The following is a 13778-nucleotide window of genomic DNA, read 5'->3' on the forward strand; positions in this document are numbered from 1 at the left end:
TGACACTATACGAGAGAATATATAGAGAATATCATGTTTAGATCACTAATTTATTGAAAAATAAATGTTTTTAGACCCAATCCAATATATGAACAGGATTCCAGTAGTGTCATTTTTTTTTGACAATCAAAGATTCTGCTGAACTTTATTTGTATTACCGCTTATGACAGAACAAAAATTTACATTTATATTTATCCCTAATGAGCAAGCCAGAGCCAAAAGGATCAAGGAAAAACTCCCTGTGACGATATGAGGAAGAAACCTTGTCTCAACAGGAAACTCTCCCTCATCTGGATGGCACCTAGGCGATTTTAAAATAATTTCCCTCCTCTAAACGTACACCATATAGTTAAGTGCAATTGTGCAGCATTCCTCATATGTAGGTTCCAGTTGCTAATCAGCTTTTGAAAAAGCTTTCTCAAGGTCTGAGCAGAAACTCGGTCAATCTGCAGTAATACTTTCCCTGACTTTTTTATGTCAAACTTTTTTCTCTTTTATATTGCACTGAATGGACAACACCGAATCCACCTCCATAATTTCTCTCTATATTTTGACCTTTCAGTCATTGTGCTTCTGCTGGGTATGCTGCTAATTAAAAAATTTTTTTATTCTCATAGACAAAAGAAAGTGTGTCAAAAGAATTTTTTGGGGGGCCATTTTGCCCTTTCCTCTTTGTGAAACTGACCTTCTGATGATTTTTTTTTTTTTTTTATAATAATCATAATTAAATTAGAGGTGATTTTGTCATTTATCACCATACATATATATACGAATATGAAGAAAACCTGTTTCTAAAAACTTTGGGAAATCTGTTATATCAGCTGTTATACAGTAAAGTAATACAACTGTACTGTCCTAAAATCTGAGGTTGACCTTAACTGTAGCTACACAAATTTGAGAAATGAGTGAAAGTACAAAATGTTTCAAACTGAAATAATGTCACTTTTCCAGAGTGTTGTAATATTTGGCAGGTCTCAGTGCAGCAGATATTCCATGGTTGCACAACGTGACTTCCAGTACAGGCCCGGCCCGGCTTAAAATATTAAAAACAAATGCGGGAATAGAGCAAAACAAGCATGTTACACCCTGATCTCTCTCTCTCTCTCTCTCTCTCTCTCTCTCTCTCTCTCTCTCTCTTACACACACACACACAGAACTGCACTGTCTTCAGATCTGGAATTTCCCGCACATGTCTAAACCTTGTGCTCTAGTCCCACCCTCGCAAAAACTGTGGGCGGTCCAAAAAACCAAAAACAAATACCCACAACCACACACACACACACACACACACACACACACAGGGGCACAGATATACACACCTTCACACACACACATAGACAGTCATTTCCACAACTTCTTAATGGAGCACAAGCCTGTTTTGCTCAGTAGTAAATCACTGGAGCATGATCCAGGACACTAGTGTTTGGAGGAAATCAGTGAGAAGATCCACTCAGGAACGACATCCTGAAGAGCTTATTAAAAATACCTATCACTTCAAGGTTCTCCAGCAAGAGGATAACATCGAGAGTTGATCATTATCAGCAAGGTGACAATTTAAAGAGGTGTGGAAATTGCAAAGGTGGTTCTTGGGGCATATCCTTCAACACTGAGCAACTGGAAGTTGTTACGCAGCAAGTAAGTAAGGAATTCTCAGCCTGGAGGGTTTTAACACATGGCAAATCCATTGTCTTTAACAGGATATTAAAAGCTTCTTTTATCATGAGGAATTCAAAATTTAGGTCATTATAGCGCAAAACATATTATACAAACCAAAAACACACAGCAATTTCACAAACATGACCTCATTAATTAAAAACCATCAAGGGTAAGTCCTTATCAAACATCATATACATGTTGATTGACCATTTCCATTTGCTGATTGGACATTTCTATTCGTTTATTTGCCCGACACTTAATTCAGTGACTTACAATTGAGCTGAGCAGATGAAGGTTAAGAGCCTTGCTGGAGCATGAATAAAAGCATCAGTAGATTCATCTAGGTTAATTTCCTCTTACAATTTCTTTTCCCCTCTTACTGTAAACATCCTCCAGATCTCAAGTGGCCTCTCAGTCCGACACACGCTCATCAGCAATAAGCCCTTTTTATGTGCTGTTGTTTTTCTTTCTTTTTTATTACATGCTGGTGTTTTGGAGTTTTGTTGTTATGTTTTTCGTCCTTGGTTTTTGATGTTGATGTTCTTGTACTTCTGCTCCACCATACAAATCCACTCTAATCTTTTCCATGTGCCTGCGAGTAGAGATGAAGCACGACACCATGACCATGACAGCACTAAACAGCAAACAAGAGACGGTGTGTATCTTTGGCACAGGGGACTTCGGACGATCTTTGGGGCTTCGCTTGCTTCAAGCAGGGTATGAAGTTGTCTACGGATCCCGAAACCCTAATAATTCTGCTCTGTTGCCCAAGGGGGCAAAAGTAATGTCATATGAAGAGGCACCTCAGAGAGCAAACGTGATATTTGTGGCTGTTCATCGAAAGAACTATGACTTCCTGCCCTCTCTGAGACCAGTTCTTGAAGGAAAGGTCTTGGTGGATGTCAGTAATAATCTGAAGAGGCATGAGTACACAGAATCGAATGCTGAGTATCTGAGCATGCTGGTACCTGTGGCACATGTTGTCAAAGCCTTCAACACCATCTCAGCCTGGTCACTGCAGTCAGGGGGGCTGGATGCCAACAGACAGGTAAAATTAAATTCACACAAATGTATGCATTCATAATACCCATACCTACGCAGATCATTCTGTTGTTTTCATTTTATTTTTATTTCTTATAATATAGCCGATTACTTCAGAAGCAATCGCCTGCTTATAGAATAATCTGTGATAAAGTGTTAGATAAATAGCATTTTAAAAATGTTTTTTGAGTGTAGAGTTTTATCTTAAACTACTGCATTTAACAGCAATACATTTTATTTAATCACACGTCATTTGAAACACAAAATTCATGGCTCACTCATGTTACCACAGCTATAAATAGGCATTTTCAAGAAACCACAAAGTCCTCCATCCTGAAGAGTTTCCCAGGTTGGAAAACTTACAGCTTCAATTGACTCATTTTAAGCATCTTTGCACAAAAAAAATAAAAAAAAACATTTAACATTGTCAATCATCGTTTTTTTTATCAATGAAATCTTTTCAGTTTTCTTTTAGAACCTGTGTAGACCTTTACACTTTTATACTACAGATAAATATAAACCTCTGCTTTGCCTTATAGCTGCTACTATTGTTAAATCTAATATTATGGCAAATTCTGACTGATCCGTACCGAGAATTTAACAGCGCTGTGATATAACAAAAGATTGTTAGCACATTACAGGCAATTAACTCAGTTACTATAGTAGTTTAGACCATCTGCTATACACATCTACTATATTCAGCAGTAATGGTAGTTAAATAAATGAAAAAGTAGCAGTAGCTGTGGTAGTAATCCAGTTACACAAATAGCTTTATTTAACGATGGGAAACATATGTAAGGATTAATACTGTAGTATACTGTATACTGTAGGACTAGTACTGTAATATGTAAATAATTCAAGCCTGTGAGGTGGGGTGGTTAAGGGCAGGGTGGCACAGCACACGCAGAGCACTGTTACCCCCAGAAGTGCATAACAGCATAGTCTAAAGCATTAAAGTTATTCTACTAGATTTCCATCCACTTACAATTAAACACGTTTAATTTATTAATGTAGCCGATTTTAAAACTTAAATAAATAACAAAATAAACAATATAGGCTTAACTTTAAATTATTTTGACTATTTTTTTATTATTACTTCCAAGTCCCTGTGTATGCGCTGTTGCTATAGAAACAATAACTCATTAAAATAAGCACGTTAATGTTTTATTCTGTCAATCATGTTACAGCCAGAGCTAATTTCCGAGCTGGGCTTTCTGCACAAAAATAACACCAAGCATTTTTGATTATTTAAGCACCCTGCGGTATAAATAAATACATAAATCCATAAATAGATACCTGTATGTAATCTCATAGCCAGTCGAAAGCTCTTACTGATAGCTAAGCTAAGTTAAAAACCGAGTAAAATGGTCAGATGACTCTCTAATAATTACAGAATAAATTTAACACGGCTTTGACTGGTTTATGCGACAAAGTCCTCGAATCTTCCTACCTCCTCACCTCGAAGCTTACATAGCACATAGCTGATATGTTACTGATAGTTTGTTTATATTTTACACACCACCCATACGTTTTCAATTTAATGTGTACAGAGTGGACTTTCCCCCTCTGTGGACAGAGGCCAAAAAATGACATTTGTGACTGTTTCGGTGTGTCTGTTCATGGTGTGTCACACTCCACAGTGGTGGTTAATGTCTCATATAAAAAGTAGACATGCAAAGCTTTAAGAATTTATAGTCTTTCATAGTATTTTAGCGTTTTTATCTAGCCTAGTAGAAACAGAATAGAAATAGCCGTTATTTGTGACATATATGATACATTAGAACACAGTGAAATTCTTTCTTTACATATCCCATCCTTGGAGGTTGGGGTCAGAGTGCAGGGTCAGTGGGGCAGTGGTCAGGGGTTCAAGCCCCAGCGCCGCCAAATTGCCACTGTTGGGCCCTTGAGCAAGGCCCTTAACCCTCTCTGCTCCAGGGGCACTGTATCATGGCTGACCCTGCGCTCTGACCCCAACCTCCAAGGCTGGGATATGCGAAGAAAGAATTTCACTGTGCTGTAATGTATATGTGACAAATAAATGCAATTTCTAGTAGGGGCAATATATTCATGGAAAATTTTCCAAAAACGTTCGTTTTTTCCCACACAAATGTTAATGATGATATCAAACCCATTTCTGCTCTCTGAGATGTCACAAGTGCTTGTTCATAAGCATCTAATTTTTGAAATCATCATCATCTACCACTTAAATTGTGTAAGGTTATCCAACAAAGGGAAATACACACGCCTCCCACTGATCAGTGTCCTGATTAATTTTGTCAGACTTGCAGCGATAAATAATTCATTTGTTTATACTGATTGAAAATGTCCCATAAGTCGAGAACACCAGTGTGCTGTTAAAAAAAGGGTTCAGCTTCATGCTCGCTGCTGATTAAAAACAACTATCACCAGGAAGAAGACGAATTGCCTTTATTGAGGCACCAAGCTAATGTTTTAAAGTCACAAATTAAGTATGTCACGACCATGAGTTATGGAACTTGATCCCACCACTTAATATGTTGTAAGAATGTCATAATTAATACGCTGCCTTCAATTAATTATTTGTCGGGAACGGATGAAGAAGTCTATTCAGTCAGAGGATTCGCTTAAGGTGACATGGGCTAGCGGATCCAGTATGCGTCATTCCAAGATTAAAGCAAATCGTAGTATTATCAATCTCCTCCATACTTAAGTTGCTGTGGTCACAGTGGTCTAATTTAATTGATTTGTCTGTCTCACTCATTTTACAAGTACAATGGCTGCCATGAGTTAAGTATTTCCTGGCAATGAAATAGAAAACAAGAAACATAATGGCTTTGTGGTCTTAATATATTAATTCATGGCCACTCCTGATTCAAAATAACCACTAAAATAACCTCAGCAGCTGCTCAGCAGTGGATTAGTGTGGTGGGTTTGTTGTAGGCTTGCTCTGTGTTCATATTAACGTCTGCACGCACCAGTGCGCCGACTCCCAGCTGAAGCTGTGTTGAAAATTGTTTGCTACTTTCCTAATGATTTAAAAGGGGACGCTAAATGTAAAGTGTTGCCTTATGCTTTATGCATTTACTGTTGCTTAAATGCACTTTAATAATCCCAGTTTGCAAAAGCCTGTGCATATAAAAAAGACTGAATCTGCAATTAATATGTCAACCATTCATGGAGCAAAGTGCAAAGTATCCAATGAGCTACAAAAACAGACTTGTGCAATAGTTTATCCACATTTGCAGACCACAAATAGAAACAGAATACAGAATATATAGACACCCCCATTAAATATTTAGTTCTTTATTAAGAAATGTTCAAATATCTATGTCCAATCTTGTTTTTATTTTTCTCTGGAAAAGAAAGTGATTAAATTGCAGGTACACAACCAAAATTAACCTTGTTTTACTCATTAAACAAACGATATCATCAAAAAATGCGTATTCTAACTGAGGAAAAAGTTAGGGCACCCTACCCCCTAATAGCTACTGTTTCCCCCATTGGCTGAAATAACTTCAGTGAGATGCTTCTTGTAGCCATCTTCCAGTGTCTGATATCGGTCTGAGGAAAGTTTGCTCAACTCCTGCAGAATTCTTTCAGCTCTGTGATGATTGAGGGGTTTCTTGCATGTCCAGCCCATTTCAAATCACCCCACAAGCATCTCAATAGGATTAAGATCTGGGCTTTGACTCGGCCATTCTAGGACTTTCCATTTTTTACTTTTCAGCCAGTCCTTGGTGGATTCACTGGTATGTTTTGGGTCATTGTCCTATTGCAGGGTCCAGTTCCGCTTCAGGTTTAGTTTTTTGACAGATAGTCGGTCTTACGTGTTCCTCAAGCACCTTCTGATACATGGTCAAATTCATGGTGAATTCTATGATGGTGCGTTGGCCAGGTCCTGCTGCAGCAAAGCATCCCCAAACCATAACACTTCCACCTCCATGTTTCACAATTGGTATGAGGTTCATTTGGAAATTATTTCCAGTATTACCAATTTCCAATCTTGGCCGAAAAATAGAACAGATCACCCATACTACCAATCTGTCAACAAAAAAAATGTGCAAAAAATCACGTAACATTTGAAGGCAACACTGGTATCATGGGTTAAGTCTTTCGCTTGGCTTTCCGCTAACACTAACAAGTATTGAACGGCTCCTGGACGTACACGCAACTTAGCCGGCATTTGGTTTGGTTCATTCGTATGCCAAAAATACTTCATATTGCGTATGTATTGCGTACATATAAATACTTTTGCACTGTATAGAGTGTCTATCTAGTGAGATACAAATACAATACTACAGTGTATTTGGTAACTGTAGTACCAAATTTATACAGTACGTTTATTAAAAACTCTTCTTTCACTTACTGAATTCTTATATTCATACTTTCATTTATACAGAATGTATAATTATTCAGTTTTTAAGGTGCTGTTGGAAATTTTGGGGTCAGTTTCTAGGCCTATAATAATAATAATAATAATAATAATAATAATAATAATAATAATAATAATAATAATAATAATAATAATATCATTTTAAATTTCTTTCAAAAAACATCACAAGTTTCAGAATTTTTGATTATTCACATTATTTAGTATCAATTACTATATTGAGCATTGTGTCCAAATTTATGTTTACCTCCAAAAGATAGAATGTAAAATCCACGTGTTTCTTTGACTGTCAGAAAGCTTCATGCTTCAACATCCATTTCATCAACACAATGTAAGAACAGAATCAAAGCAGGGACATAACAATGGGATGAAACGCTCTCAGTGTGTGCCACTATTGTTATTGCTTATTATCTGTAAAATCAAGGCCAGTGTGAAAGCAAAAATCACTCTGGTCACCTGAGGATTTTTGCACAATCAGGCTCACAGAGTCCAAATCCAGGCAAGCAATCAGTTCCTCGCTCTGTGAGTCAGTGACCACAGCATGTTAGCAGCACAACATGACAGTGTGTGCATGTCTCTGTGCTGAATGAAGATGCGGAGATTTTTGAGGTTAATATTTTGGCAATTATGCCAAAATTAAAAAAGGTTAAAATTATGGCAATTTTGATCAGGATGATTTAGTTAGAAACTAAATTAAATATATACTTAATACTGTAGGTTGCTTTAAAAGTACATTAATTCTATTAGTTATGTGGTAGAACAGTTTCTGTAATCTGTTTTGCCCTTTAAAGACATAGTAAATTTTTTTGACACCATTAAATGCACCATTTGATTATTTTTTTTTTGTATATATTGAGCTAATAAATCATTATTTTGACCTTGAACCAAGTTAATCTGACATTATGATATTATTCTGGCAGTCTCTCATTATTCTGACTTCAAATGACTGATTATTCATTACTGTGATTAGCTAACGGGTCATTTTGCTTTAATTCATTATTTCAGCTGGTCCTGAGACATTGTAAATTGGCTGAAACTTGCACTCTGACCCCAATGTCTTCCTCAGGTTTGTGATATTTTGGATATAATAAATGAGAAAAATATCAATATCTTTTCAGGTATTGATTTGTGGCAACAATGTGGATGCCAAGCAGGCAGTAGTGGACATAACCCACAGTCTAGGTCTTACCGCAGTGGACCGAGGCTCCCTGAGAGTGGCGTCTGAACTGGAGGATCTCCCGCTTCAACTCTTCCCTCTTTGGAGGCTTCCTTTACGTATCAGTGCTGGACTCCTTGGTGCCGTCTTCCTCTATGTTCTCATCCGAGACGTTGGCTATGCAGGGGCTGTTGAAAAGAAAGACAAATCCTTTCGCATCATGATCTCACTGGCTAATAAGGTGTTTCCTACGGTTGCGCTGGTGATGCTGGCACTGTGCTATCTACCTGGTATCATTGCGGCATTTGTGCAGCTCTACAATGGCACTAAATACCGCCGTTTTCCTGACTGGCTGGATCGCTGGATGTTGTGCAGGAAACAGCTGGGATTGCTGGCACTGGCTTTCGCTCTTCTGCATGTGCTGTACACACTGGTGATCCCTATCAGATACTTCGTTTTCCATAAAAGGGCCAACATTTATATATCGCTGGTAGGTATTTGTAGGTAAAATATTGTGTATGAAATTACACACAAAAACATATTTATGTACATGAAGACAATAAGATAGTGGGATCTTATTTTATACTCCACACTAATTTTAGATTGTCTTGAGAGGCTGGTTCTTTACCAAGCAAATTATTGTTGCAAATATAAACAATGTAAAGTTGCATTCCTGATTGCTAAAAGAGTCCTGAAAGATCAAAATTTATCCTACACAGTAGTGAAATGCTTGTCTTCCCATCAGAGCGCAAACAAGAGTTAAACAATTGCACAGAGTTACAGTAAATTATGAGGTAGAGATGTAAGGTCAGAGATAGTAAAAAAAAAAATAATAATAATAATAAAAATAAAAATTTAAATCAAGTAAAATAAAGTACATGACTTCATATGTGATTCCACAAACAGGGTGCCATTTGTGTCCCAATTGATACACCACCATAGTTCATATTTATATAATATATGTAAAAGTAAAAGATGTAATGATTTTGAAAACATTTGAAAACTTCAATGAAAAAGATTGAAGGATTTTCTTTTCAAAAAGCTACATAAAAAATAATTAAAATCCTAAACCTTTAGATTTTTAGAAAACAGCCTTTTTAATTAAACTTCACCTTGAAATAACCATCAAAATACTTTTGTAAAAAGTTCTGACAATTTTTGTTTGCTTGTGTGAATCCATTTAACATCTCATGGACAAGATATAAAAAATTTTAGTTTACATTTATTCAACCTTTTTACCTGACACACATGAAGTATTTAAAATATTCCACAAGACACATGTTCATCCGAATTTCATGGGAAGAGGTTAAATTAATTTAAAATCCCTTTTTACTATTTTTTTCTGTATTTTCAGTGATATTTTATTATCCGCTGCTGGTCACTATCCTTTAACCCAAATTATAATCTGAACGTTGTTTATTAATTACACGAAAATTGTAAGTAAATCATTAGAATGTCCTTAAAGTCTTGGATTGATGCTAGTTAACCAGATTTGCAATTTAATTGATTTGCAAAAATAAAATAAAATCTCAACCTTGTTAGTTTCATCCATTAAAGAGCAAAAATAAATGCAGATATTTGTCAGAAAAAAAAAAGTAAAATGAGATTTTTGCCTGAGATTTGATGCTTTTAATGATGTTTTTCGCACAATTATCGTTTTGAAATAGAATTTAAATAACAAAGGAATACAAGTTACAAGTCAATTCAATTGAATTTTATGTCTAGCACTTTTAACAATGGACATTGTCTCAAAGCAGCTTTACAGATCTTAAGTAATATAGTACAAAAATGTCAAGATGAAGATTCGACTAAAAGTTTAAAATTAATATAAGACTTATATTTGTATCAATCTCTTATAAGCAAGCCTGAGGCAACAAGTGGTATAAAGAGTTAAATAGAATTTTAATCATGGATTCACCTGTATACATGTAATTCAGCCAAAATTCTAAAATAATTAGTGATTATCAAACATCTATTTTACAGGTAGTAAAAGCTACATCTGCTTTCTGCTAATAACTGATGCATTGAATCACATCAACGTCACATACTATTGGGTCCATTTCATTCTCCATGCCACAGTCTGCTTATGGAGAATCAAAAACACCCAATAGTGTGATCTTTTATCCAAACCTTGTCTTACAAATTGTCTGTAAGATACCGCAGTTAACTTGCTGAACGTCTGTGTTCTAGATTAAAGAGAACAAAACATACGAGTTCAACGATATGTGGGCCTGGCGCTCCGACTCCTACTTGTCCATGGGAATACTGGGATTTGCATTGTTTGTTTTACTGGGAATCACATCGCTCCCGTCGGTCAGCAACGCTCTCAACTGGAGAGAATTCAGGTTTATACAGGTATGGAATCCAGAATTTTGTAGAATTTCTGTCTTGCATACACACAAGAAGTAATAGGTCATTTTCTTAAAGTGAACTTTCAGTAGTTTACATACGCTTCGAATTGGTAATATTGGTAATATTTTTGACTGGAAAGGATCATCTGCATTTATATTATTTCCTATTTGTTTTGCAACACAAAATTTTCGCCTTAAGAACGAATTAAATTCCTAATACAGTGTGTTCCACTGTATTTTGCTCTGGCATAGATTCGTGTCTATACAGACAAACCAAATCAAAACAACAGATATAAGTCTACTCATGCTGATGTTGATGGTGATTGTGCATTCTTTTACCTTTCCAGTCTAAACTAGGCTATTTGACCTTGCTGCTATGCACCGCTCATGCCTTCCTGTATGGATGGGATAGCTTCCTGAATGCCTCGGCCTACAAATGGTGGATGCCTTCAAGCTACATGCTGGCTCTGGTAGTTCCCTGCGTTGTTCTGGTTTTAAAAACAATCTTAATTTTGCCTTGCTTGGACCGTACTCTCACTCGCATACGTCAGGGATGGGAGAAACCGGGCAAAGCTGGAATGCACAAAAACGCAAAAAGCAGCCAGCCACTCATACTATAAACCATGGTTCATATGCTTTATGGCAATGACGTGGCATTGGTATTCCTGTTGAGGAGCTTCTGCCTGCTCTGACAAACATTTTGAAGTTACTTATAAATAGAAGGTCCTTATACAGCTTGAATACAATTTACTCGTCTCTATAATTAAGCAATATTATGAAAAGCTCAAGAACACAATCAGATTCCAGGTTGTCGGTTTGCTTGTATGAGTTATGACTGCAGTTTAGGTTTGAGTTATAATATCTAGGCAAGAATACACTGGAAAATAATAGTGTGATTTAGTCTGCTATATAGAGCACTAGAGTTTAAAGGAAGTTCATCTTTTTCAATTCGTTTTATCACAGCAATTATAGAACGGTGTTTATCCATTTATTGATATGTTTACTGGCATGGAATATCTGCAAAAAACAAGCTAGATCATTGACATTATAATATCACACACACTAGCGTTTCTTTCATTCTCTTAGTTAAAAAATAAACACGCACACAGATTTTACCAAGCAATGACACTGGAGACTCCTTCCAAAAAATGCAAAATGAACATATACTCACAATAAGTGTCAACCATACAAGCCTTTTTTACTGTAGAATCAACACATAGCATATTATAGGTATATTCATATTTATATAACTCTTTTATGTGTATTTTAACATAATTCAGCCATCAATATTTCAGACCAATCAGCTGTGATATAAAGGATTTTCTTTAATCATGCATGAAACACCAGTGGCTCATCAAATCCATTCAGCTTCATTCGGTTTGTTTTGCGGTAAACCTTTGTTCACTGTAGTGTTCTCTGTAGTGTGCTTTTTTCCCCTCAATTCCCAGTGTTCCTGAGCTATTTTTCCACAAAGTTCTCCCGATGGCTTTTTCCTCTTAAGCTATTATTGATCCAACTGTGGACAGCCACTTCCTGTGTTGTGTGTCTTAAAGTTTGTTTCTGGCTTCCGAGAGACTTTCTTCTTTCACATGCCTCACAAATAGATCGGTCCACATTATGCACAGTCTAAATCAATCTAAATTAAATGTTATCAAACCATTGCAGCTTGGTACTAAGGCCTCTTATTAACCAAGTGTGATCACCGAGTACTTAATAATTTATTCAACTTAATGAAAAGAATAATGTTGTGAATTGGAAACCAACTGTGATTTTACTGATCCACTGTTGTCGTATTTTACGTTGGATTTTTATACAGAATTTACTTAAACTAAATTGTATTAAATCTGCATATTATATAATTTTTTTTTTTTTTTTTTTTTTTACAAATATCACTACTTATGATTTGGAAAAAATGCCCTGAGCAAATATATCTACTTTTCCATCCAAGCAATTTTCTTGATGTACAAAATTATAGAGTTTTCAGTCTGGTGATCTCATAAAATGATCTTATTTTTTCCCTAAAAAATAGCATTAAATTGCCTGAGTGCAGAGTGCTATGTATGAAATGGCTAACAGACGGTTTCCCCAAAGGAACAAGCTTACAAATTTTTTACCTTTTACCTTGTTGTCAATTACACATCTATGTGATTTCAATCAAGATGAAATTGCATAATGCATTCTTAAATGATTTCCCGCACATTATCACATTTAATAATGTATTCAATGTTCATTTACACATAATAAATATCCAATACAGGTCTTTTGTATAACATCAGGCATAACATTATGACCACGTACCTGATATTGTGTTGCTCCCACCTTTTGCTGTCAAAACAGCCCTGACCCTTCATGCACTGTGTATTCTGGCACCTTTCTATCAGAACCAGCATTCACTTCTTCAGCAACAGTAGCTCGTCTGATAGATCGGATCACACGGGCCAGCCTTCGCTCCCCACATGTATCAATGAGCCTTGGCCGCCCATGACCCTGTGGCCGCTTCCTTGGATCACTTTTGATAGATACTGACCACTGCAGACCGGGAACACACCCACAAGAGCTGCAGTTTTGGAGATGCTCTGATCCAGTCGTCTAGCCATCACAATTTGACCCTGGTCAGTCTCGCTCAAATCCTTACTTGTGCTTCTAACACATCAACTCTGAGGACAAAATGTTCACTTGCTGCCTAATATATCCCACCCACTAACAGGTGCCATGATGAGGAGATCATCAGTGTTATTCACTTCACCTGTCAGTGCTCATAATGTTATGCCTGATCGGTGTATATCATGTATATCTATACATTTCTGTCAGTTCTCTGCACATTATGCAATGTGGATAAATATGCAGGGAATTATCAATATGCAAACTCTAGGAGTGAATGCTATGCTTGAAACGTTCTATATGTTTTTCAATAAACTCCAATGAGCTATTTCAATCTTTTGAGTCTCATGTGTTTTATTCATAGGATGGAAAAAGATCAAGATAGTAATAAAATACTATGGTATAGTAAAAAAATAAATAAATAAAAAGCAATGCTCATTTTACTGTGTTCTGTGTTTGGCTGAATTTTTTAAAGTAATTGAATTTTTAAGTTTTAAGTCATTTAAGTTTTAAGTACTTACATTAGGCCACCTCTTTGCTAAGCTTAAAATTTAACTGAAGGAAATAATTGATGGACTGCAAAAAAAAAAGATTTATGAATAAG

The 13778-nt window shown here is 36.2% G+C and overlaps 1 protein-coding gene across 2 annotated transcripts; it reads left to right on the forward strand.

The window, feature by feature from the left end:
- Positions 1-1280: 1280 nt before the first annotated feature.
- steap4 (STEAP family member 4) lies at positions 1281-13508 on the forward strand. 2 transcript variants are annotated; one of them, XM_058376363.1, is made up of 5 exons: positions 1282-1635; positions 2259-2704; positions 8185-8712; positions 10413-10577; positions 10921-13508. In XM_058376363.1, the coding sequence occupies exons 2-5, from the start codon at positions 2261-2263 to the stop codon at positions 11191-11193; spliced, it is 1410 nt and encodes a 469-aa protein (XP_058232346.1). In that variant the 5' UTR covers positions 1282-1635; positions 2259-2260; the 3' UTR covers positions 11194-13508. The 2 variants fall into 2 exon arrangements, with proteins under 2 accessions (XP_058232347.1, XP_058232346.1); XM_058376364.1 differs by lacking the exon at positions 8185-8712 and having other exon boundaries at positions 1281-1635.
- Positions 13509-13778: the final 270 nt, after the last annotated feature.

The sequence above is a fragment of the Hemibagrus wyckioides genome, linkage group LG23, assembly GCF_019097595.1.
Source record: "Hemibagrus wyckioides isolate EC202008001 linkage group LG23, SWU_Hwy_1.0, whole genome shotgun sequence".
NCBI lineage: Eukaryota > Metazoa > Chordata > Actinopteri > Siluriformes > Bagridae > Hemibagrus > Hemibagrus wyckioides.